The 26830-nt window shown below is 36.9% G+C and overlaps 1 protein-coding gene across 1 annotated transcript in view; it reads left to right on the top strand.

The window, feature by feature from the left end:
• The first annotated feature begins 1196 nt into the window (after positions 1-1196).
• The window catches only part of LOC127831403 (uncharacterized), a 64761-nt gene continuing 39127 nt past the window's right edge, over positions 1197-26830 (top strand). Inside the window, exons 1-6 of the mRNA XM_052356389.1 lie at positions 1197-1255; positions 10774-10891; positions 11188-11251; positions 15581-15687; positions 21755-21931; positions 23410-23561. Coding sequence (XP_052212349.1) covers positions 10852-10891; positions 11188-11251; positions 15581-15687; positions 21755-21931; positions 23410-23561 — 540 coding nt within the window. The 5' untranslated portion in view covers positions 1197-1255; positions 10774-10851. The remainder of the gene's footprint in view (positions 1256-10773; positions 10892-11187; positions 11252-15580; positions 15688-21754; positions 21932-23409; positions 23562-26830) is intronic.

The following is a 26830-nucleotide window of genomic DNA, read 5'->3' as shown; positions in this document are numbered from 1 at the left end:
CGTGTTATTTTGTGTGTTTTTTGGTTTCTGTATTGCATGATAAGGTCTTATAACAACCAGCAAGTTGTCTGCATTATTCGGAACTATTTTAAAATCATGATCGAGGTCTCATAACAACCAGCAAGATTTCTGATTTCTTCAGAACTATTTTCATTCCATTATCCCTAACTGTCTAAGGTAACAGCACGCATATCAAGTTTAGTTAGAGTGGATTGTGGTACAACATTATAAAGGGATCTTTTCACGGTTTGGTAAATTGACAAAATTGAAAAAAGTTGTTTCAGATTCGCAAATTTTCGTTTAAGTTATGATATATGTGAGGAAACAGTATTACTTAACATTTACTTTAGTCCAATATAGACATAATATGTATCTTTTAAGATTTGAAAACCTAAAAATTGTAAAGCGTTGCAACGCGAAACGATTGAATAATTTGCAGAGTTCTGTTGCTGACGTTTAAATTTACGAAACTACGAAGATTGCTTATATAACGTATAAACTACTTAAACTGTGTATACCCGGTCGAAAAGCCGAGAGGGCTAATGCGTTTTTACTTCAGACTTACTCCAGGACTCCGGGGGTTACTGGTTCGTGCCCTGCTACCGGCAACTTTTTTTTCCTTTTTTAATTTTATTCTTGATTTTTTACTGGAGCATTTAAGATCCAATATTTACATTTATCAATATAAAGCATTTAATGACAAACTTCAAAATATGCCAAAATCTGTGAAAAGGCCCCTTTAAGGGCCTTTCCAAATATTTCAGCATTTGAATCCTGCAAAAACAGATATGATTTACTGAAACGAATTTTGCTAACCACACACGCTTAAACACATAACAAAGGTCAATGTAAGAGATAAAGTATATCAATTTAATTATTTTATACAGTTAAATGCGTCCACGCTGATTCATGTGGACAGTCTTCCATAACCCATGAAAAACGCGAGAGTCGATACAAATGATAAGTACCATTTATTCCGGTTGTTCCGCACTCGAATATGTACAATTTCAGTGGCCATGTGCTGCGGCAAATTCTTTAAGTGAGGTTAATTTTTACCTAAATATTTTTTTCTCAACATTATCAAAGTTGCAGTAGATTAATTTTTCCTCATAGCGTTATGGATTGAATATCTGATAGTTTCGTAATATAATCGGTCCATCTTCTTTCCTGTATATTTTGGTATTTCCGTACATTAATGTGTAAGTGGATTGTGACCTACCGGAAGCTGTCTTTCGCGAAGCATGCAGAGTGAAAGGTCCCGCCAAAATTCGCTAATTGTTGTTTGTTTGTAGATTTTAGTAATTATATCGAAAATTTATTAAAACGCTATCAGTTTGAAATACTTCTGCTTCGTAACCATAGTAATTTTACCAGATTTAAGTCATAAAATTAGAGAAAATCCATGAAAGTTCGGACGACGTGTAACATCGGTTTACGTAATTGAGTAATCGAAATTATATACTTTGTCTTGCATATTCATGAATATATAATTATACAATATTTTATTTTTATGCAACCCTAATAATAACCATAATGACAACAATATATCAACACATGTGCAAGATTGGATTGGCAAATGCTATTAAAAGGGAGGTTACTCGAAAACATCAGGTTAACTTCCACTAACACTTCATCTGTCCTTAGTAAGATGTGTAAACTTTGAATCTTGGTCGCACTCTATTCATTTCTGTTTAAATACTGATCACAAAAAAGACTCCAAAATGAGAAATGCACTGATCGGCAAAAAAGACAACAGGCTTTTCATTTTTCACAAGGGTTTCAATTAATTTCATACTTGCCAAAATTATTTTATTATAACACTTATTCAAATTTAAATAAAAGCAATAACAGACACATCTTTTTGCTAAACCAAAACAATACATCAATCACCAGCTATGACCAAATATCTCCAACTACCAGATATTACTAACTATTCTTTGTTGCATAATTAATGCCAATTATTATAAATTATACACCACAGACTTAAAGCTAGCTAAAGAAACTTCAGCTTACAGCTTATATAGTATTGACAGACCTGTATGCTGAAGCGAGCCCCATATTGAAAGTCAACCAGAGTAGTACCTCGGCAACATATTTATGTCACGCTTTTAATTAAAGGCATCTCATTTTCTTGGATACATTTCTTCATATATTGGTGAATAAATATAAATTACTTCATCGGGCATATTTTAAGGTTCAAATGCTTTAAATGCATCTAACAAAGAGGAAAATAACTTTCATCAGCCTGAAATTCACAATTTTCACGCCATTGTCGCTTTGTCACGTGATGAGTTTTCATTTGGATACTTTCGGATCGACCTGGATATTTTTTGCTGAAATTGTAAACATCACTTTCGTTTTCTGTAATCTATTATTAGTGATTTAACAACTAACGTCTGGTGATTTAAAAGACTGATTTCAATGTGAATTTGGTAATTTTAAATAATTTTTACTTTGAGTTTGTTATGCACTACATTTTTTTATGTCATGGTCCTGTGTCCGTCGTGTGTGCGTCAATGCGTGGGTGCGTGCGTGCGTTAACTTTTTCTTTAAACTTCTTCTCCTAAACTACTGGTCCAATTCTGATGAAATTTCTCAGGAATGTTCATGTGGTGAACCTCTTTCAAATTTGTTCACATTATGCCCCTGGGGTCAAATTTGACCCTGCCCCGGGGGGTCAAAAAATTGAAAATTTGCTTAAAGAAGGCCTATTTTGTGCAAACTTTATAAATCTTCTTGTCCATAACCATTGGGCCTAGGGCTACCAAATTAAGTATGTAGTGACATCTTATAGTCCTCTACCAAGTTTGTTCAAATTATGCCCCTGGGGTCAAATTTGACCCTGCCCCGGGGGGTAAAAAAATTGAAAATTTGCTTATATAACGCCTATTTTGTGCAAACTTTAAAAATCTTCTTGTCCATAACCATTGGGCCTAGGGCTACCAAATTTGCTATGTAGTGACATCTTATAGTCCTCTACCAAGTTTGTTCAAATTATGCCCCTGGGGTCAAATTTGACCCTGCCCCGGGGGTCAAAAAATTGAAACTTTGCTTATATAAGCCCTTTTTTGTGCAAACTTTAAAAATCTTCTTGTCCATAACCATTGGGCGTAGGGCTACCAAATTTAGTATGAAGTGACATCTTATAGTCCTCTACCAAGTTTGTTCAAATTATGCCCCTGGGGTCAAATTTGACACTGCCCCGGGTGTAAAAAAATTGAAAATTTGCTTATATAAGGCCTATTTTGTGCAAACTTGAAAAATCTTCTTGTCCATAACCATTGGGCGTAGGGCTACCAAATTTAGTATGTAGTGACATCTTATAGTCCTCTACCAAGTTTGTTCAAATTATGCCCCTGGGGTCAAATTTGACACTGCCCGGGGGGGTTAAAAAATTGAAAATTTGCTTATATAAGGCGTATTTTGTGCAAACTTGAAAAATCTACTTGTCCATAACCATTGGGCCTAGGGCTACCGAATTTGCTATGTAGTGACATCTAATAGTTCTCTACCAAGTTTGTTCAAATTATGCCCCTTGGGTCAAATTTGACCCTGCCCCGGGGGGTTAAAAAATTGAAAATTTGCTTATATAAGGCCTATTTTGTGCAAACTTGAATAATCTACTTGTCCATAACCATTAAGGGCTACCAAATTTGCTATGTAGTGACATCTTATAGTCCTCTACCAAGTTTGTTCAAATTATGCCCCTGGGGTCAAAATTGACCCTGCCCCGGGGGTTAAAAAATTGAAAATTTGCTTATATAAGGCCTATTTTGTGCAAACTTTAAAAATCTTCTTGTCCATAACCATTGGGCCTTGGGCTACCAAATTTGCTATGTAGTGACATCTTATAGTCCTCTACCAAGTTTGTTCAAATTATGCCCCTGGGGTCAAATTTGACCCTGCCCCGGGGGGTTAAAAAATTGAAAATTTGCTTATATAAGGCCTATTTTGTGCAAACTTGAATAATCTACTTGTCCATAACCATAAAGGGCTACCAAATTTGCTATGTAGTGACATCTTATAGTCCTCTACCAAGTTTGTTCAAATTATGCCCCTGGGGTCAAAATTGACCCTGCCCCGGGGGTTAAAAAATTGAAAATTTGCTTATATAAGGCCTATTTTGTGCAAACTTTAAAAATCTTCTTGTCCATAACCATTGAGCCTTGGGCTACCAAATTTGCTATGTAGTGACATCTTATAGTCCTCTACCAAGTTTGTTCAAATTATGCCCCTGGGGTCAAATTTGACCCTGCCCAGGGGGGTTAAAAAATTGAAAATTTGCTTATATAAGGCATATTTTGTGCAAACTTGAAAAATCTACTTGTCCATAACCATTGGGCCTAGGGCTACCAAATTTGGTATGTAATGACATCTTATAGTCCTCTACCAAGTTTGTTCAAATTATTCCCCTGGGGTCAAATTTGATCCTGCCCCGGGGGTTAAAAAATTGAAAATTTGCTTATATAAGGTCTATTTTGTGCAAACTTGAAAAATCTACTTGTCCATAACCATTGGGCCTAGGGCAACCAAATTTGCTATGTAGTGACTTCTTATAGTCCTCTACCAAGTTTGTTCAAATTATGCCCCTGGGGTCAAATTTGACCCTGCCCGGGGGGTCAAACAATTGAACATTTGCTTATATAAGGCCTATTTTGTGAAAACTTAAAAAATCTAACTGTCCATAACCATTGGGCCAAGGGCTACCAAATTTGGTATGTAGTGACATCTTATAGTCCTCTACCAAGTTTGTTCAAATTATGCCCCTGGGGTCAAATTTGACCCTGCCTCGGGGGGTCAAAAAATTGAAAATTTGCTTATATAAGGCCTATTTTGTGAAAACTTTAAAAATCTTTACGTCCATAACCATTGGGACTACGGCTACCAAATTTGGTATGTAGTGACATCTAATAGTCCTCTACCAAGTTTGTTCAAATTATGCCCCTGGGGTCAAATTTGACTCTGCCCTGGGGGGTCAAAAAATCGAAAATTTGCTTATATAAGGCCTATTTTGAGCAAACTTTAAAAATCTTCTTGTCCATAACAGTATGGCATAGGGCTACCAAATTTGGTATGTAATGACATCTTATAGTCCTCTACCAAGTTTGTTCACATTAAGCCCCTGGGATCAAATTTGACTGTTCCCCAGGGGTCACAAAATTGAACATATGCTTATATTGGGCCCATTTTGTGCAAACTATAAAAATCTTCTTGTCCATAACCATTGGGCCTATTTCTACCAAATTCGGTAGGTAGTGACATATAGTTCTCTACTTAGTTTGTTCAAATTATGCCCCTGGGAACAAATTTGACCTTGCCCCAGGGGTCACAAAAATGAACATATGCTTAAATAAGGCCTATTGTGTGCAAACTTTAAAAATCTTGTTCTTAATTATAGAGCCTAGGGCTAATAAATTTGGTATGTAGTGATATCTAATAGTCCTCTACCAAATTTGTTCAAATTATTCCCCTGGGCTCAAATTTGACCCGGCCCCGGGGGTCACAAAACTGAACATATGACGTTTACCAGTGGAGATTACTGCGGCCGTTTGGCTGTGACCAACAACAACATCAACATCTTGTAAACATGAGATAAAACCCTGTCATTTAGTGCCATTTTAGGTCAGATGGTGACTGCTAACAAAGGTATTGAAGTAAGAACATGTGTTCTGAATGTTTTTCTTACAAACTGAAAAAAGTCGGGTTTTATTTAAATATGTCGAAATTGACCATATATCCGGATGAAAATATTTTGGATGACATGTTAATTTCATGTTTTTTTTGTAGTGTTTAAACCAGTTTATTAATATATTATTGATTTTAAAAACACAACTTCCATGAACATAATTATTTCAAGAAAAGTCAATATATGATACTGCACGGTAAACTCAAACTTTGCATCCAAGAGAAGGTGTTGAAATTAATGCAGTGCAAAGTTCTTAACTATGGTATATGCTGCTTTTTAATAACTAATGATTCATTGTTCCATTTGTTAATGGTGACTCATGAATTGTGGATATGGTTGTCAATTGCTCAACAATCCATATATATTTCTGACCATTTTATAATTTTCTAAATATAAGTTACGAATTGATTATAGAAGTCAAATGTATTACTTAATTAAATACATTTATAAATATAAAGAAATAGTCTTTAGATTATCATAATATTCGCAGGCCTGTTGGTCTTAGGAATGTGTGGGTTGATGAGCAATTTCTCCTTTTATCACAATTATTTCTACCCTACCTGATCATTTCCTTCATATTCCATTTTAATTTAATTGACGTCTGCAACCTCTTTCCAATTGGGAAAGTCCAAAATGTGTTGTTTGGTAAAGGGTTAAGGCATTTTGATTCCTATGGGTCTTGTGAATCTGTTTCAAATCAAATGCGTAGATTTGATCTTCAGCATCTAAAAATATGTGAAATAGAAAGAACGACAATATCTTTTGGAGAGATAAATGTACCTACGTTATAAGCAAAGAACCTGTGCAACAATTCCTGGGCTTTTAAGTCTGTTTAGTTAACACGGTAGTAATTTTTTCCATATATAAAAATGCTCACCCTTCCAACTTTAAACCCCCAGTGGGACGAGGGATAGAAAGAGAAAGTCGCATGCTTGAGTACATTTCAACCCATGCGCATTGCACGTTTTTTTCGCAAAGAAAAAACAGTCGAGCGATACAGGGCCATCATGGCCCTCTTGTTTTAAACAAGCAAGAATAATTTAAAATATTAGGAAATGTCATTCTGAATTTGAAAACTTTCGAGCACATGGTATGTTACTAAAAATAGAAATAACGTCATATGGGAGATTCGCATTTCAAAAATGTCTGTTGCATTGCTGTTTTTCTCGATATGTTAGAGCAGAAAAGATAATTTTGAAATGTTGAAGATAGTATTTTGTGAAAGATTTTGTCAGTTAATAGTGAAAAGCGTCAATCTTTCCTATCAAGTGGTTGATTTTGGCCAAAAACTACATTTTAAAGCTGTTTTGGACCGGTCTTTGATAACTGTCAACTTTTCGGGAATCTCTGGTTGACTTTCCTAATGGGGTTGGTCCATAACTTTAATGTCCCGCCAGTCAAAAATCATAAAAAGCGACATTTAAAGTTATGGTAGCCAGAACTAACTAAAAGCGTGACAAACTATCAATTTATTACTTTTGGGGTAGTACATGTAGGATAATAGGTGCTACCTAATTTACAGGCAAAAGCTTATTTGATGTCTGATTAGGGTATTGTCACAGAGTTACAAATATTTTTATTTGATTTTTGATGGAGTGCAGTATAAATTCATACAATATCATAGTAACAGTTTTAAAGATATTGATTTGATTTCTGTGAATATGTTTGAATATGATTTCTTTGTCTACTGAATGGCAGTAGGAGGTTACTTGGAACCACATGTTTATGTTAGTTACAGTCTTGGAAGCCTTCTCATGTTGAATTCACACTCAAGATGCAGACTGTATGCTGACTGTATTCTTATCCGCTCTAGCTATAAATAATGACTGCGACCAAAGATCTAAAGATTCTTAAACTAGGTGCTAAATAATTACAGTCTTATAGAAGTAAGGTACTGTATGTTGGATGAGAGATAGATATGATTGGTCAGTGAGATGTGTGGGTGTGACTTGATATTGGGGATCTGTATGATCAGTGGATGAGAGATAAAGATGATTGGTCAGTGAGATGTGTGGGTATGACTTGGTATTAGGGATTTCAAAAGAGTAAGAAGTGAGTTAAAAAAAGGAAGGAAGTAGAAGTCAGCAAAAGAAGTTAGAAAGTCAGTTACAAGTAAGAGAGACAGTTGGAAAGGTTAGAAACAAGTTGGAAAAAAGATCTGATAAAATTTAAATAAGAGTTAATACAGGAAGATGGAATTTGTGAAAAATTATGTGAACTAATTAAATGAATAAAAGAGTAAACACAGCAAGCGAGTTGTGTTGTGCTATTAATAACAAGTGCACAGATTTCCCCCCCCAACGGTCCGGTTACAATATCATGGGTAATAAATGTCTGCACATTAGCACAGGGCTTTTCATCAGGAAATTGGGGAAAAGGCCCTAGCCTTTCGAATTGGGAATTTCATTAGGCTAAGCGATAACTGCTGATTTTGGGAACACCGTGTTTTTAAAAGATTTTTAAACAGGTTCTTTTTATTATGCAGAAGTATTAAAAGACACATTGTGGTGCATTCTTAATCATATTCGAGCTAATTGCTTTCAATTTGGGAGATGCCCAATATGTCTAAGAAAAAAAAAAAAAAATAATTTGGGAAATTACTCTTATCAATTTTGGGAAAAAAATACCTTATTTTCAATTGGGAAGTAGCCGATTTTTTTGGCCTCTGTTATTTAAGGGCGAAAAGCTCTATAGCATTCAACAAGACATTTAAATGCTTTACATAAAAATATGTAACTGCGCAAAACAATAAAATGTAATTTGTTTTAAGATGAATAAACAAAAACAAATGTCTGAAGATAGGCTAGAGATCTTTTTCTATCTTTATCTATCTTGAAACGTTCTATTACAGAGGTGTGACATCAACACTTTTATCTTACCCCTATGCAAGATTTGGATTACTGCATGATTTATTTTTGACAAAACAAGCATATGCTAAGTTTTGTTCATATTCTGTCATTATAAATTTACAGTGTCAATGGTTGTTTGGAAATATAAGTATTTATTGTATATTGACTATTGGATGATGATAGGTCATTTTGTTTCAACCAGTTTAACAGTCCTGCTTTTCAGTCTCAGTCAGAGCACACTAACATTGCCAAACCCTCTTCATCAATGTTATTAGTTTTTCAGACACAGAATTGCCACAGTGTTTTGAGCCGAATATTCCAGAATAGCTGTCATCACCTCAGTGATTCATTTTGAAATCTACATCAATGAGTCCCTGGGACTCGCATATTTTGAAACAATGGGTCCAAACTGAAAACAATGGGCCCCAGATTGTGTCTTTGTAAATTCGTTACAAATAATCTACTTAACATGATACACCTTAGCCGGGGGCTGTTTTATGCAATTTTACAGCTAAAAACAGAAATAGGTTTATAGCAAGTAAAATCTTTATTTGTTTTCCTTTTAATAACAAAGGGTGAAACATATAACATCTTAAACAGAGAACTTTTAACATCTTTAACAATTTGGACTGACTAGACTTTTAATAAATTGGATGACTAGTGTTTATTTTTTTTTGGTCAAAATTAGCCATTTCAAACAGTGTGACAAAATACAATTTCTCATTTGGTCAAAAGGTTTACACCTTCAATACAGATTTAGTGTAACAACACTCATACTGTATTTAAGGTGTATAACCTTCTCGCCTTGTTTTTTCTCCAAACAGGGAGAGCTTTTTCCACAAATTCATTCCGGGCAAAATTGCACAACTTCACTCTCATGAGTTTGTCTTGTTTACCTACAGTAAACCTGTTCCTGAATTCGGTCAAGACCATATTCTGTATAGAAAAACCCAAACCAAAAATAGCAGATGTATGTGTTGTTATATGTTCTTACATTCTACGTAACATAGGACGGAATACTGTACGATCTGTATCACTATTATGTATGTACCATATAAAAATAAAAGATGCTATTTATTTCAGAACTTACAAATTTTAATTGTCACTTTAGAAAAAAACAACACTGCTCAATCAATCCAGAAAAGTATAATAACATCGCTTTACTATATAAATAATAACTGTCTGCGCTCACAACAGACTTCTACCGGTTGACGACCATAATCAACTCGTTTATTATTATGAACGCAATCTGTGTTTTCCTCCGTTTATTCTTCATATTTAAACTACATGGTTTACATCGAGGCTGCATTATGGATACATATCTACACAGCGAGTTTAAATTGTTGAGGATCAATTTCGAAAACCTTTTTTGGTCGCATTTTCTTTGTTTACCATCCGGGACAGCCAATTAATCGTCCAATGAACTTTAACAAAACGCCGTAACTGATTGGATAATTGATACATTTCAACCGATCAAAATACACGTACTACATTCCCAATGTAGTAATGTGACTTCCGTTCTACTTTTCAAAACGGTGTTGACATGTATTTTGCTTATATCCACGAATCGTACTCGGTATCATGTACAACTTTGACGATGTTGAAAATCAGAGTTTTTAAACAATGCGTCCCGAGAACGCACATGTTTGAGAATGATGCGTCCCCAGAAAAAAACGTGCGTCTGGCACGCGGAACGCACGGCAAAATGAATCACTGCTACCTGCGCTATTTAATCTGATAGTACACTATTCACAACGTCTTTTCTCGAAGGTTCAGGTTGCGTTACCAGTTGTAAAATATTGAGCTTTCACGCCGTTATGAAAGTTTCCTAACCCATCTGTGACAATAACCAGCAAAATCCCATTTGGCACTGCATACTTATTACCCTTTGTTTGTTAAAAAAAAAACACAACTGTGGCACAACATTTTCATATGAGCCTTATTCTGTGAAAACTGGGCTTATTGTTTGTGCCTAAAGTGTGGTCCCAGATTAGCATGTGCAGACCGCACATACACTAATCAGGGATGACACTTTCTGCTTTTATGGTATTTTTTTGTTTAAAATATTTTTTCTTAATAAAAAAAAAAAGTTTAATCACTGATAAGCCTGTGTAGACTGCACAGGCGATAAGCCTGTGTAGACTGCACAGGCTAATTTGGGACAATACTTAACGCACATGCATTAAGCTCACTTATCCTATAGGAAGGTTCATATGTTGAACAATGCGTGTTTTTCAGTAGAATGGTAAAGTGAAGCCAGAGGGTGGTTTAGATATAATCCTACCCTTGCAGAAGAAGTGAAAGCAGCCAGACTGGATGGTGCAGATGGCAAAATCATCACCAATGAAAAACTCTTGTAAGGCAATATATTCTCAACAATTACTTCTTTTTATTCCCTAATTATCACGTAATTCAAACTTGAATGTGTTGAGCATATATTATCAAGTATCACACGACATTGGCCATGTGCAAGAACCGTCTCCCAACTTTCAAAGGCCAAGGTCACACTTAAAGGTCTTAGGTAGATAGTATACTTTGGAGACAACTGTGGAATTCGGTACATCTCTGTCCTATAGACAACTGTATTGTTTACCTCTGTTTTGTCAGCAATATAACAAATGTTTGAATGGCATTTCTGTATTATTTCTGTAGCTAAACCTCATGCTAGAAAAGTCAGCACTTCCCAACCAAACACAAAGAAGGCAGGCAGGAAAAAGTAAGAATAGATTAGAGAACTGATTCAAGCAGTTTTATAGTCATAACTAAATCTAGCAGTTTTATAGTCATATAAGTAAAGCTAGCAGTTTTATAGTCATCAGGGCTTTCCTTTGACCCGAGCTCCCGGGTTCTGACGCTTGAAAATTACAGACGACCCCTTTTTATACGCCCGTATAAAATACGGGACGTATTATGTGAAACCCCTTGGCGGGCGGGCGGGCGGCGGGCGGGCGGCGGGCGGAAGGCATCACTTTGTCCGGATTCTAATTCAAATTGTATTCATCCGATCTTCACCAAACTTGGTCAGCAGTTGCATCTAGTTGATATCTAGGCCAAGTTCGAATATGGGTCATGCCGGGTCAAAAACTAGGTCATAGGGTCAATAAGTGCATTTTCAAAGGGGCCACTTTGTCCGGACTCTATTTCAAATTGTATTTATCCGATCTTCACCAAACTTGGTCAGCAGTTGCATCTAGTTGATATATAGGCCAAGTTCGAATATGGGTCATGCCGGGTCAAAAACTAGGTCATAGGGTCAATTAGTGCATTTTCAACGGCGCCACTTTGTCCGGACTCTAATTCAAATAGTTTTCATCCGATCTTCACCAAACTTGCTCAGAAGTTGAGTCTAGACAATATCTAGGCCAAGTTGGAATATGGGTCATGCCGGGTCAAAAACTAGGTCATGGGGTCACTTAGTGCATTTCAAGGATTTCATGGTGTCCGCTCTCTAAATGAAGTAGTTTTCACCCGATCTTCACCAAATTTGGTCAAAAGTTGTGTCTATATGATATGTAGGTCAGGTTTAAATATGGGTCATGCCGGGTCAAAAACTAGGTCACGAGGTTACTTAGTGCATTTCAAGCATTTAGCATGGTGTCCGCTCTCTAATTGAAGTAGTTTTCATCTGATCTTCACCTAATTTGGTTACAAGTTGTGTCTAGATGATACACTGCAACTCCAATATATCGCGGTTGAAGGGGTCCAAAGATCGCGACCGTGATATATCCGGCGCGCGATATAAATTGTCAGTTTATGTATTCATGTATATGTATACATTAGCATCATTATGCAATCTCAAAACACGCTTTTTACCAACCTTATTCAAGTTTGTGTTATATCCATATGTCATTAATTGGTATAACACAAAACATCATTCCATGTGAGTATTTTCAAATGGGTATAATTAAATTTGTAATCCGAAAAACATTGCCGAGTTTTATTGTTCAAGAAAGCATGCACAAATTAGACCCATGTACAAAATGACGTCATTCATTTCTCATGAAAAGCATGCACAGCATGGGGTTTAATAGTAGAGCATTGTGACTAACTGATCTATATTGTATACTGTATCTAACGCACACAGATTGTTGAGATAGGTCAGTATTGACTTGTGACATTTACTGTTATAATTGTGTACACCTTCATGTGTGCACTGGTGCGTTTCGGCAGTTCAAAGCAAATTCAATAGAGAATTGTTACACCCGAAATGACCTGTCATGTTTGACAAATGGGTCTTTTGTTTATCGCAGTACACAGGTGTTAATGTGATGTACAATGTAAGCAAACAATCTGGTCAAAACTGGATTATGACTATTGGATTAAAGTTGGTGAAAAAAAGGGAAAAATACTTGCTTGAAACGGATTTTAATGCATCAAATTCTCAGATAAAAACATTTTATTTAAGGATTATGCTCGTCAGATATTTGGGAGCCATAGCCGATTCGCGATATATTGGACAACGCGATATAACGGACCGTGATATATTGGAGTTGCAGTGTATGTAGGTCAAGTTCGAATATGGGTCATGCCCGGTCAAAAACGAGGTCACATGGTGCATTTAAAGCATTTAGCATGGTGTCCGCTCTCTAATTGAAGTAGTTTTCATCTGATCTTCACCAAATTTAGTCAGATGTTACATCTAAATGATATCTAGGTCAAGTTCAAATATGGGTCATGCCAAGTCAATAACTAGGTCTTGAGGTCACTTAGTGCATTTCAAGCATTGAGCATGGTGTCCAAAACCTTCGAACGGGCGTATCTTGTGACAGTTTGGCACTCTTGTTGACTCTTGAGAAAATTACGTCATGCGTCACATTTGACCCAGGGGAATATACCGACTTGCGTCAACGAGATCAAAAGTTGTTAAGATGAAGCGATAATTGGCTCGGGGCGGAGTATCTCATTTAGTACACGCTAATCGTTAACGCCCGTTTCCAATCATCAAAGCACAAGTCCACCCAGTAGGCGGAGTTTGGTTAATTAAGAAATCTGGTATTGACCAATTAAAACACTGCTGGTTCGATGACGCGTGTATTAACTTTCCATTATTTATCATAGCGTTTGTTATCAGCTGTTTGCGGAAAAGACGTGTAATAAACCCACCTAGTTGCAATAATCCAACTCCCAGCTATTGACCCTCTGAGCTGTGCGTATGTACTCATAAAAGCTCAGAGCATTTAAGAAGAACTATAAACCCACCAAAACAGAATGGACTCATCCGCGTCCGTTATAATAATATTCAATATAAAATAATAACATCCATATCCACAGAACACTGTAAAGCATATTTTGAGATATTTCCAGAGTATGGCAGAATGTATTTCCAAAGCTGAATGCACCCATCACTGTTTTACTTCATGATTGCTCAGTTCAAAGACGCGCGAAAGTTATGCTGGCGTCTACAAAGTCAAATTACACGCTTTGCATCAAAGTTGCTAAAAATAACTATAGAACCGATATAACTGACCTTGTGGCAAAGTGACAATTTTTGCATGAGCTAATTGATTACAAAATACATGTAGGCGTAATAATTGACCGTTTGAGAAGGCATAGAAAACGGCGTGTTTGTCGCACGTCTTCAGTGAAGATGGCACATGAAATAATTAAAGGGCGTCGGAATTTTTGATGGGATTAAATACGGAGGCACCTTTATCGGCGAGTAGAAATAATTTCCTTTTATAGTTTACCAATTTATATAGGCTATTGTGTTTAGGTACCACCCGTATGTTGTTTTTTTTTGTGATAGCCAGCGGAAATGGTTTTTTTTTCACATTTTGTATTTCATTCTTAATTTAATAGCCACGCGAAACGGTCAAACAAAGTTATTGGATAAAGTGTAATTGTGCAAAGTGTAATTGTGCTTGTGCATTCGGATAATGTCGCAGAGAAACCTTTTCGAATTCGGAATCGGTAGTAACTCTGAAAGTGTGTGTAAGACGCCAACGACAAAGCGTACTTTAGATCTAAATGACAGTGCTCCTAACACCCCCAAACGTGCGAAAGAAGAACATATGACATATTACTCTGCTGTATACATGAAGTTAATGTTGTATTAGAATACCTGTTTTGTATTTATTAATCATTGAAATATTGTGTTTAAATGCATAGTGTTGTAGTGACAGTAAAATGTAAGAAATAAATGTTAACATAAATGTATCTTTTAATTTGTTGCTTTTTATATATTATATCTCAGTAATTTGCTTAAATTGCAAAAAATCATTGACTCTCCTGCGTTATTATTAGGACTCTCAGAAGTTTGATTTTGACTCTTGAAAATATGGTCCCAAGAGTCCTTGACTCTTGAGATTTGAGGTGTAAGGAAAGCCCTGGTCATATAACTAAATCTAGCAGTTTTATAGTCATATAACTAAATCTCTCTAAATAAAATTCCCTATTTAATTGCACTGTAACACAACTATACATATTGTTCAAATATTTAACAAATTAAACTGATAATTTGATTCTTTGATATGTAATGTAAATACCTAAGGTACTAACAAAATGTCTTTGTCAAAAATGTTTGTTAAACCCGAGTGTGGTAGTGCCTTATAGCATAGGCATGTGCAGAGGGGAAGGGGACAACGACAACGAGCGAGGCCTGGTATACGGGAGATAACCCTGGGTTATGGTTAGGTTAGGGGTCGGGTAAGGGTTAAGGATTGGGTAAAGGCTAACCCTAACCCAAACCCGACACTTAACCCCTACTCTAACCTCCCCATGCGCATTACAATACCATGCCTCACTCGTTGTCGTTGTCCGCTTCCCTATGTGAAGGCAGGTCTAGAGCTAAGCTTCATATGGCAATAAGAACCACTGTCTCCTGACACCGCTCATAAAGACAAGTAAAGAAACTGAAATAAATGTTTGATTAACCCTTTGCATGCTGGGAAATTTGTTGTCTGCTAAAATGTCATCTGCTGAATTTGTAAAATTAGCATTTTCTTCGATTGTTTTCAAACAGTTTGGATCCTGATGAGACGCCACATTATGTGGCGTCTCATCTGGATCCAAACTGTTTGCAAAAGCCTTCAAAATTCGGTTCCAGCACTGAAAGAGTTAATTCTGATAGGAAGACTGAGAGTAAAGATGATGAAGACTTTGAAATGGAAGCTGAGGAAGAAGAAGAAGAGGTGGTTGCAACAACTAAACAAGGTTTGGGGCTTGATCTTTAATCCAAAGTTCAGTTACCAAGAGACAGTCTTATTGTTCTTCCTGAAAAATGGAGCACATAAGCAACAATTCTGTCTAAATCTAATTTGGATTGAATTGAGTTTGCATGGGTCTTAAGCCATTTGTGCCATTCATCATTTATTTCTACTCCATGTCTGTCAGTGTATCTGTACTTCAGTTGGTCACAATTTCTGTTTCTGCACGAGATCACAGACACTAATCATCAGACTTTGATGGTTCCTGTCCAATCATTTTCAATGAGTTATTTCCATTTGATGCTACTTTTTATTTTGCATGTGATGTCAGACACTAATGATCTGACTTTGATTAAACTTGATATGCATTATCCTATTGTCTCATAGAGTTTTATTTCCCACGGTACCTAAGATCTCAGCAATGATCCGACTTTATGATACTCTGTATGCTCTGTCTATGTTTTTCATTAAAAAAAATCAATAACATTTTTTAGCTCACCTGTCACAAAGTGACATGGTGAGCTTATGTGACCGTGTGATGTCCGGCGTCCGTTGTGCTTGTGTGCGTGCGTGCGTGTGTCTGTCAACAATTTGTTTGTGTAGACAGAAGAGGTCACAGTTTTCATTCAATCTTTATGAAATTTGGTCAGAATATATATCTTGATGAAATCTGGGTTGGGATTGTATTTGGGTCATCTGGGGTCAAAAACTAGGTCAAAGGTCAAATAATAGAAAAACCTTGTGTAGACAATAGAGGTCACAGTTTTCATCCAATCTTTATGAAAGTTGGTCAGAATGTTTATCTTGATGAAATCTGGGTTGGGATTGTATTTGTGTCATCTGGGGTCAAAAACTAGGTCACAAGGTCAAATAATAGAAAAACCTTGTGCAGACAATAGAGGTCACAGTTTTCATCCAATCTTTATGAAATTTGGTCAGAATGTTTATCTTGATGAAATCTGGGTTGGGATTGTATTTGGGCCATCTGGTGTCAACAACTAGGTCACTAGGTCAAATAATAACAAAACCTTGTGTAGACAATAGAGGTCACAGTTTTCATCCAATCTTTATGGAATTTGGTCAGAATGTTTATCTTGAAAAAATCTGGGTAGGGATTGTATTTGGGTCATCTAGGGTCAAAAACTAGGTCACTAGGTCAAAAAATAGAAAAACCTTGTGTAGACAATAGAGGTCACAGTTTTCATCCAATCTTTATGAAATTTGGTCAGAATGTTTATCTTGATGAAATCTGGGTCGGGATTGTATTTGGGTCATGCGGGGTCAAAACCTAGTTCACTAGGTCAAATAATAGAAAAACCTTGTGTAGACAATAGAGGTCACAGTTTTCATCCAATCTTTATGGAATTTGGTCAGAATGTTTATCTTAAAAAAATCTGGGTAGGGATTGAATTTGTGTCATCTGGGTCAAAAACTAGGTCACTAGGTCATATAATAGAAAAACCTTGTGTAGACAATGGAGGTCACAGTTTTCATCCAATCTTTATGAAATTTGGTCAGAATATATATCTTGATGAAATCTGGGTTGGGATTGTATTTGGGTCATCTGGGGTCAAAAACTAGGTCAAAGGTCAAATAATAGAAAAACCTTGTGTAGACAATAGAGGTCACAGTTTTCATCCAATCTCTATGAAAGTTGGTCAGAATGTTTATCTTGATGAATTCTGGGTTGGGATTGTATTTGTGTCATCTGGGGTCAAAAACTAGGTCACAAGGTCAAATAATAGAAAAACCTTGTGTAGACAATAGAGGTCACAGTTTTCATCCAATCTTTATGAAATTTGGTCAGAATGTTTATCTTGATGAAATCTGGGTTGGGATTGTATTTGGGCCATCTGGTGTCAACAACTAGGTCACTAGGTCAAATAATAACAAAACCTTGTGTAGACAATAGAGGTCACAGTTTTCATCCAATCTTTATGGAATTTGGTCAGAATGTTTATCTTGAAAAAATCTGGGTAGGGATTGTATTTGGGTCATCTAGGGTCAAAAACTAGGTCACTAGGTCAAAAAATAGAAAAACCTTGTGTAGACAATAGAGGTCACAGTTTTCATCCAATCTTTATGAAATTTGGTCAGAATGTTTATCTTGATGAAATCTGGGTCGGGATTGTATTTGGGTCATGCGGGGTCAAAACCTAGTTCACTAGGTCAAATAATAGAAAAACCTTGTGTAGACAATAGAGGTCACAATTTTCATCCAATATTTATGGAATTTGGTCAGAATGTTTATCTTAAAAAAATCTGGGTAGGGATTGAATTTGTGTCATCTGGGTCAAAAACTAGGTCACTAGGTCAAATAATAGAAAAACCTTGTGTAGACAATGGAGGTCACAGTTTTCATCCAATCTTTATGAAATATGGTCAGAATGTTTATCTTGATAATATCTGATTTTGGATTGTATATGGGTCATCTGGGGTCAAAAATTAGGTCACCGGGCCAATTCTAGTAAAACCTTGTGTAGATGAAAGAGGTCACAGTTTTCATTACTTCTTTATGAATTTTTTTCAGAATGTATTAATTAATGAAATCTGGCCTGGGATTGTATATGGGTCTGATAGCATTTAAGTTGATGTAGCAAGGTTAGTCAGGTGAGCGATTCAGGGCCATCATGGCCCTCTTGTTTTAATATAACAGGGTGTAGTCTTCCTTCAAAGCTTTTCTATTTGTTTCATAAAAACAAACTTATTTTAATATAACTTGATATTTGTTGAGGTCTGTTTTTAGCCCATCTGAGCACAATGTGCTCATGGTGAGCTTTTGTGATCGCCTTTTGTCCATCGTGCGTCGTGCGGCGTCAACATTTGCATTGTTAATATCTAGGGGCCACATTTATTGTCCAATCTTAATGAAATTTGGTCAGAAGATTGGTCTCAATAATATCTTGTAGTTCAAAATTGGTTATGTTTGCTTGAAAAACATGGCTGCCAAGGGGCAGGGCATTTTTCCTTATATGGCTATAGTAAAATCTTGTTAACACTCTAGAGGCCACATTTATTGCTCGATCTTCATGAAACTTGGTCAGAAGATTCATCCCAATAATATCTTGGACGAGTTCAAAATGATGCTGGTCGGTTAAAAAAATGGCCGTCAGGGGGCGGGGCATTTTTCCTTATATGGCTATAGTAAAACCTTGTTAACACATTTATTTTCTGATCTTCATGAAACTTGGTCAGAAGATTTGTCCTAATGATATCTTGGATGAGTTCAAAAATGGTTTCGGTTGTTTTAAAAATATGGCCACCAGGGGGCGGGACATTTTTCCTAATATGGCTATATATTGCAGGAGTAAAACCTTATTAACACTCTAGAGGCCACTTTCATTGTCCGATAATCATGAAAGTTGGTCAGACGAGTTGTCTTAATAATATCTTGGATGAGTTCGAAAATGGTTCCGGTTGGTGGAAAACATGGCTGCCAAGGGGGCGGGGCATTTTTCCTCATATAGCTATAGCAAAACCTTGTTAACACTCTAGAAGCTTTAATTATTGTCCGATCATCATGAAACATTGTCAGAAGATTTGTTCCAATGATATCATGGACAACTTGTTTGAGACAAGTTTGAAAATAGTTCCAGTTGCTTGAAAATATGGCCACCAGGGGTCTTGGCATTTTTCCTTATATGGCTTCATGAATCTTCATGAGACTTTGTCAGAATATTTGTTTAAATGATATCTTGGATGTGTATGAAAATGGTTTTGGTCCGTAGAAAAACGTAGCTGCCAGGTTGTTTACTTGTCATGAAAGTTGGTAAGAACATTTTGTTCTTGCAACATCTTGGGCTGCACAGAACAGGTCAGTTCCTTTAAATCTCAGGTGAGCGACTTTTGGCCTTTCAGGCCCTCTTGTTAATAATGATACCAACAATTATATTATGTATTATTTGATATTCATTCTTTATTTCAATGATTTTTTTGTTGAAAATTTTAAGGTGTGTGCAATATTCATTGGGACTCCTATTTTTATGCCCCTGGTAGGGTGGCATATAGCATTTGAACTGTCTGTCAGTCTGTCTGTCCGTCTGTCTGAAAACTTTAACATTGCCCATAACTTTTGCAATATTGAAGATAGCAACTAAATATTTGGCATGCATGTGTATCTCATGGAGCTGCACATTTTGAGTGGTGAAAGGTTGAGGTCATCCTTAAAGGTCAAAGGTAATAAATAATAATTTCAAAGCGGCGCAGTAGGGGGCATTGTGTTTCTGACAAACACATCTCTTGTTTCCTTTTGGACTCCTACTTTTTCCAAGTTAGGAGTCCAAGGACTCCTGTTTTAAAATCCTAGTGAGACCCCTGTACTTGTTGGTTCACGTGCTGAGACATCACATAAATCAACAGTGCTCTGGTTCACGTGCTGAGACATCACATAAATCAACAGTGCTCTGGTTCACGTGCTGAGACATCACATAAATCAACAGTGCTCTGGTTCACGTGCTGAGAAATCACATAAATCAACAGTGCTCTGGTGAGACCCCTGTACTTGTTGGTTCACGTGCTGAGACATCACATAAATCAACAGTGCTCTAGTGAGACCCCTGAACTTGTTGGTTCACATGCTGAGACATCACATAAATCAACAGTGCTCTAGTGAGACCCCTGTACTTGTTGGTTCACATGCTGAGACATCACATAAATCAACAGTGCTCTAGTGAGACCCCTGTACTTGTTGGTTCACATGCTGAGACATCACATAAATCAACAGTGCTCTAGTGAGACCCCTGTACTTGTTGGTTCACATGCTGAGACATCACATAAATCAACAGTGCTCTAGTGAGACCCCTGTACTTGTTGGTTCACGTGCTGAGACATCACATAAATCAACAGTGCTCTAGTGAGACCCCTGTACTTGTTGGTTCACATGCTGAGACATCACATAAATCAACAGTGCTCTGGTGAGACCCCTGTACTTGTTGGTTCACGTGCTGAGACATCACATAAATCAACAGTGCTCTAGTGAGACCCCTGTACTTGTTGGTTCATGTGCTGAGACATCACATAAATCAACAGTGCTCTGGTGAGACCCCTGTACTTGTTGGTTCATGTGCTGAGACATCACATAAATCAACAGTGCTCTGGTGAGACCCCTGTACTTGTTGGTTCATGTGCTGAGACATCACATAAATCAACAGTGCTCTAGTGAGACCCCTGTACTTGTTGGTTCACGTGCTGAGACATCACATAAATCAACAGTGCTCTAGTGAGACCCCTGTACTTGTTGGTTCACATGCTGAGACATCACATAAATCAACAGTGCTCTAGTGAGACCCCTGTACTTGTTGGTTCACATGCTGAGACATCACATCAATCAACAGTGCTCTGGTGAGACCCCTGTACTTGTTGGTTCACGTGCTGAGACATCACATAAATCAACAGTGCTCTAGTGAGACCCCTGTACTTGTTGGTTCACGTGCTGAGACATCACATAAATCAACAGTGCTCTGGTGAGACCCCTGTACTTGTTGGTTCACATGCTGAGACATCACATAAATCAACAGTGCTCTAGTGAGACCCCTGTACTTGTTGGTTCACGTGCTGAGACATCACATAAATCAACAGTGCTCTGGTGAGACCCCTGTACTTGTTGGTTCACGTGCTGAGACATCACATAAATCAACAGTGCTCTAGTGAGACCCCTGTACTTGTTGGTTCATGTGCTGAGACATCACATAAATCAACAGTGCTCTGGTGAGACCCCTGTACTTGTTGGTTCATGTGCTGAGACATCACATAAATCAACAGTGCTCTGGTGAGACCCCTGTACTTGTTGGTTCATGTGCTGAGACATCACATAAATCAACAGTGCTCTAGTGAGACCCCTGTACTTGTTGGTTCACGTGCTGAGACATCACATAAATCAACAGTGCTCTAGTGAGACCCCTGTACTTGTTGGTTCACGTGCTGAGACATCACATAAATCAGCAGTGCTCTGGAAAATCTGGGCTTAAGGATGTGCATAAAGTGTCATCTCAGATAAGCCTGTACAGTATGCACAAGCCGATAAGGGATGACACTTTCGACCTAAACTGTACTTTAATTTTACTAAATGCTCCCAGGAGAGCTGCAGAGGGAGTGCAAGCTGTGTAGCAAGATCTACTCCTCTGTCTACTTGCTGCGACGTCACGTGGAGAACGTACACGCTGAGACTAAGCCCCGCCCTTTCCGGTGTGAGCTGTGTGACTATGCTGCCACCAACAAGTGGAATATCAAGGAACACTATCGCAGCCACACTGGTAGATTATGTGAAAATGATTGAACCTCTCTTTGGGAAAAGGGCGCTAAATGCAGGGATTGTTGAAAGTGATAACATTACAAATGTAGTTTGATAAACAATGCTAGGATTATCAAAAAAAAAATTACTGGAGCTGGTTCCATTTCCAAAGAAGTGAGGACGATTGTATTTACACATTCATTCCCAAATTTGCTACATGATATTAATTGCAAAATTTGTGCAACAATAATTGAGCCTTGCTCTTGAAACAACGGGGCTTAATGCATAACGTGCGTAAAGTGTTGTCCCAGATTAATCAGAATCGTCACGTTTCTGTCCCCCAACTTTGATTTTTCTTTAAAAAACATACTTGATTTTTGCTAAAAAGGGACTTCTTTTAAGTGACAAATATGGTAGTGTGGTCCCTGATAAGCCTGTGTAGACTGCACAAGCTAATCAAGGATGACACTTTGCACATGTATTGAACCGTGTATTTCCTGACTAAAGTTCAATTATTGTTGCACACATTTGGAAATGAATATTGAAACAATACGTTTAAGTAACTTAACTCTTAAACAGGGGTTTAAATTTAAGTTAATCATAAGGTACATGCAGATTTTTTTCATTACATATTATGTAATACTTTGCTTTTGAGTGGGATAGGGTTAAATCCAAAAATTATAACAATATTTTAAATATTTATTTCTTATTTTATATAATATATATATTAATTATTATATATTATTATATATTATATAACATAGTATTGATTTATAATATAAATATATATAATATATTATTATATAATTATAATATTTTTATATAACTCTATTAAATTTAATATAAATTACAATATCAATTTATGATATAATATATATGTATAATTATATAAAATATTTATAATTTACATATAAATAGTATAATTAAATATTGTAATTTATTATTACTTAAATTATTTTTAATAATATTTATATCATATATATATGTATAATATTATATATATATATCTTTAGCTCATGATGAATTCTTGGTTGGGATTGCATTTGGGTCATCTTGGGTCAAAAAACTAGGTCAAATAATAGAAAAACCTTGTGTAGACATTAGAAGTCACAGTTTTCATCCAATCTTCATGAAATTTGGTCAGAATGTTTATCTTGATGAAAACTGGGTTGGGATTGTATTTGGTTAGTCAGGTGAGCGATTCAGGGCCATCATGGCCCTCTTGTTAAATATATCTTATCTGCAACTGAACAAATAAATAGAGCTCTGTAACTGAACATTTCAGCAAAAGGCATGTAAAAGAATATACAAATTGGTTTGTGCATTGAAGTAAAAAGCAATTGAAAGACCCATAATTTCCAATCTGAAGATTTCACGATGCACATTTTCCCAATTTTACGGATTTTCACACTAATTGTTCTCTATTTGCGTAGTACTGGAACTTTGCAAGATTGGGCACAAAAAATGTCTGTTATAAGTGATAATACTTTCCTGTTTTAGTGGATAATTTCATGGACTTCTCGGACGAGGACGTGCCCAATGAGTCCCAGGAGAAGGACGAGGACAGTGACTTTGAGATGAGTGCTAGTGAAGAGGAGGAGGACTCAGGGAGTGATTGGGAGGAGGAAATCAAATCAGTAACAACGGGAAAGGTGAATCATTTGCAGTTTTAGATTTGTCTGCACAACACTAGAAACTTTCTTGATATTTTTATGCCCCCGAAGGAGGGCATATAGTGATCACACTGTCCGTCCGTCCGTCTGTCTGTTACACTTTGCGTTAAGGTTTCGAAAAATGCTCATAACTTCTATGTCCCTTGAGATATAAGCTTCATTTTTGGTATGCATGTGTATATGGACAAGGCCTTTCCATAAACACAAAAATTTTGACCCCTGTGATCTTGACCTTGAACTAAGGCTCCGTGTTTAGGTTTTGAAATCTGCGTTTAGGTTTCAAAAAAGCTCATAACTTCTATCAAGCGTTTATAGGGGGCATAAGTCATCCTATGGTGACAGCTCTTGTTGGTTTAAAGGAAGGCTCTTCTTCACATTAATCCTGTTACAGCAGAAATTGTCGTCCTTGATAAGCTTGTGTTGACTACACAGGCTAATACGGGACGTCACTTTACATGCATGCATCTAGCCCAGTTTTCTCTGAAAACAGCTCAATCATTCGCTGTTCTAGATTGGTCTGGGATTAGGTAATTGTCATTTGAGATGACTTTTATTTAATAACATATTTAAAAATAAAATGTCAGCTGGTTAGCTCACAAGAGTTCAGAAACCAAATTATCTATCCGATTGCTATTTAGCTTGCCTTAGCACAATATGCTTATAGTGACCCTTTGTGATTACCTTTTGTTTGTCCTGCCTTGTCCTTGGTGTGTCACCAACATTTAACTTGTGAAACACTCCAGGCCACATTTATTGCCCAGTCTTCTTGAAACTTGGTCAGATTATTTGTTCCATTGATATCTCAGCCAAGTTTGGGATTTGCCCATGTTGGTTAAAAACTTATTGACTGTGAATGGTTTAGAAGTTATATTTTTTGTCCAATTTACATGAAACTTAAGACATTTGTTGCGGCCCTGGTCCATTGAAAAAAGTAGCAGCTAGGGCATTGGGAATTTTTTATTTACAAGGCTATAGTGAATCCTTGTGAACACTTTAGAATTTTTTTTTTCCAAACTTCAGGCCTTCAACTGTTCCTATTTTTCCCTACTTTCCCACTTTTTCCTACTTTTTTTATTTGCCTCCTACTTTTTCCTATTTTTGCACTAAAACCTCCTACTATTCCTACATTTTGCTGAAAAAAAATGTTTGTAAGTTGTTTTTTCAGAATGTATAAGCTGTAAAAATGACAAGTTTCTGTTGAGGACAGGTGTGGCAAGCATCTCCATCCATCTGATGTAAACTGTAGTTTTTAAGGTCAGTATTGGAGTTATTGATTACATAGGACTGCTAGTTGTTATATGGGTACAACTCCAGAAGCGTCCAGAAACACTAAATGATATTATGTAATCCAATGATGCACTGATGAGGGTCTTAGGTTACTTTCAAATAGACAATTCTAACATCAAATATTATTATCAAAAATACTATATGATCAGGGTGACCACTCATTCTGGAAAACAGGGAAAATTATCAGTTAAAAAATCCCTGCAGAGAAAAATCAGGGAATTTGAAAATTTTCAAAAAAAAAAAGAATGAGTTATCAGGGAATTTTACACAAATTAGACTACAGGTTTTTTCTCTTCCTGATATCAGGGGGGCCTGTGTATATGGGAGCTTACCGCGTTTAAGTGAGAAAGTTGTTGCAAAACTTCAAAGATGGCGTCATTTTAGTGTTTTATGTGAAGGAGTAGCAGATATTTTCACTCGGTAAGCCAGTTTATATTTATATTTCTTTTGAATGAATACGCACTTTCGGCTCTTCGGTGTTTGTGCTTCCCTCGTTTTTTTTTGTTTCAAGATCGTAGACGCAAGGATAAACAAGTTATTGAAGGAAAACCATTCACAAATCTGTTGTCTCCTTACGGGACGTTCGAGAAATGGGATGTGCAAATATCATTTTCTCTTATATTACACAGTATTGATGCACGTGTACGGTAAAATATAACTAAAACCATGATGATTTCATTTCCCCGACGCCGTTTTATCTCTTATAACTAATTTATTGCCAAAAACTATTGGTTTAACCCCTCTTTTTGGAACTGACTATATCCTTTTAAGCACATTTTGGGACATGACTTCTAAATACACGAACTTTCTGTCGTAATTATCCCCATGCTTTTTGAAAAAAAGGTGGGGATATTGTGGTTATCTCCGCCGTCCGTCTGTCTGTCTGTCCGTCCGTCCTGGCCACTATCTCCTCCTACACTAAAAGCACTAGAACCTTGAAACTTACACACATGGTAGCTATGAGCATATGTGCGACCCTGCACTATTTGGAATTTTGATCTGACCCCTGGGTCAAAAGTTATAGCGGTTGGGGTGGGGCCGCGTCAGAAATTATCACTCATTTTTTTAGGTTATTTTACATTTACTTCTTTATTTCTACACCGATTCACTTCAAATTGATACTGGACCTCTCTTATGACAATACGGTCAATCTCAACCATGCATGGCCCCATTCCCAACCCTGGGGCGCCCCGCCCACATAGGCCACACGCACCAAACATTTCCATTTACTATAATTTTTTCATTTCTACACGGATTCACTTCAAATTGATACTGAACTTTTGTTATGACATTAGGGTCAATCTCAACTATGCATGGCCCCAATTCCAACCCTGGGGCGCCCGCCCACATAGGCCACACCCACCAAAAAATTCCATTTACTATAATTTTTTCATTTCTACACGGATTCACTTCAAATTGATACTGAACTTCTCTTATGACATTAGGGTCAATCTCAACTATGCATGGCCCCATAACCAACCCTGGGGCCCCGCCCACATAGACCACACCCACCCAAAATTGCCTTTACTATAATTTCTTCATTTCTACACCAATTCACTTCAAATTGATACTGAACCTCTCTTATGACAATACGGTCAATCTCAACTATGCATGGCACATTACCAACCCTGGGGCGCCCTGCCCACATATGTCACACCCACCCAAAATTGCCTTTTACTATAACTTCTTCATTTCTACACCAATTCACTTCTAATTGATGATGAACTTCTCTTATGACAATACGGTCAATCTCAGCTATGCATGGCCCCATTACCAACCCTGGGGCACACCTAGGTCAAACATTCGGCGTGGGGATACGCGTCGGCCTCTGCCGCGCCATTTCTAGTTGAATTTACCATTGATATGAATGTTTTAAAGAGCGTTTCCTCTGTTTAAATGTATACCTCTTTCATATTTTTCAAAGATACGAAACCTCAAGCTACATTACAAAAGATGAAACA

Source organism: Dreissena polymorpha, chromosome 5, assembly GCF_020536995.1.
Source record: "Dreissena polymorpha isolate Duluth1 chromosome 5, UMN_Dpol_1.0, whole genome shotgun sequence".
In the NCBI taxonomy this organism is placed as follows: Eukaryota; Metazoa; Mollusca; class Bivalvia; order Myida; family Dreissenidae; genus Dreissena; species Dreissena polymorpha.
The sequence above is the reverse complement of the archived record's forward strand: the minus strand, read 5'-3'. Positions and strand labels throughout refer to the sequence as shown.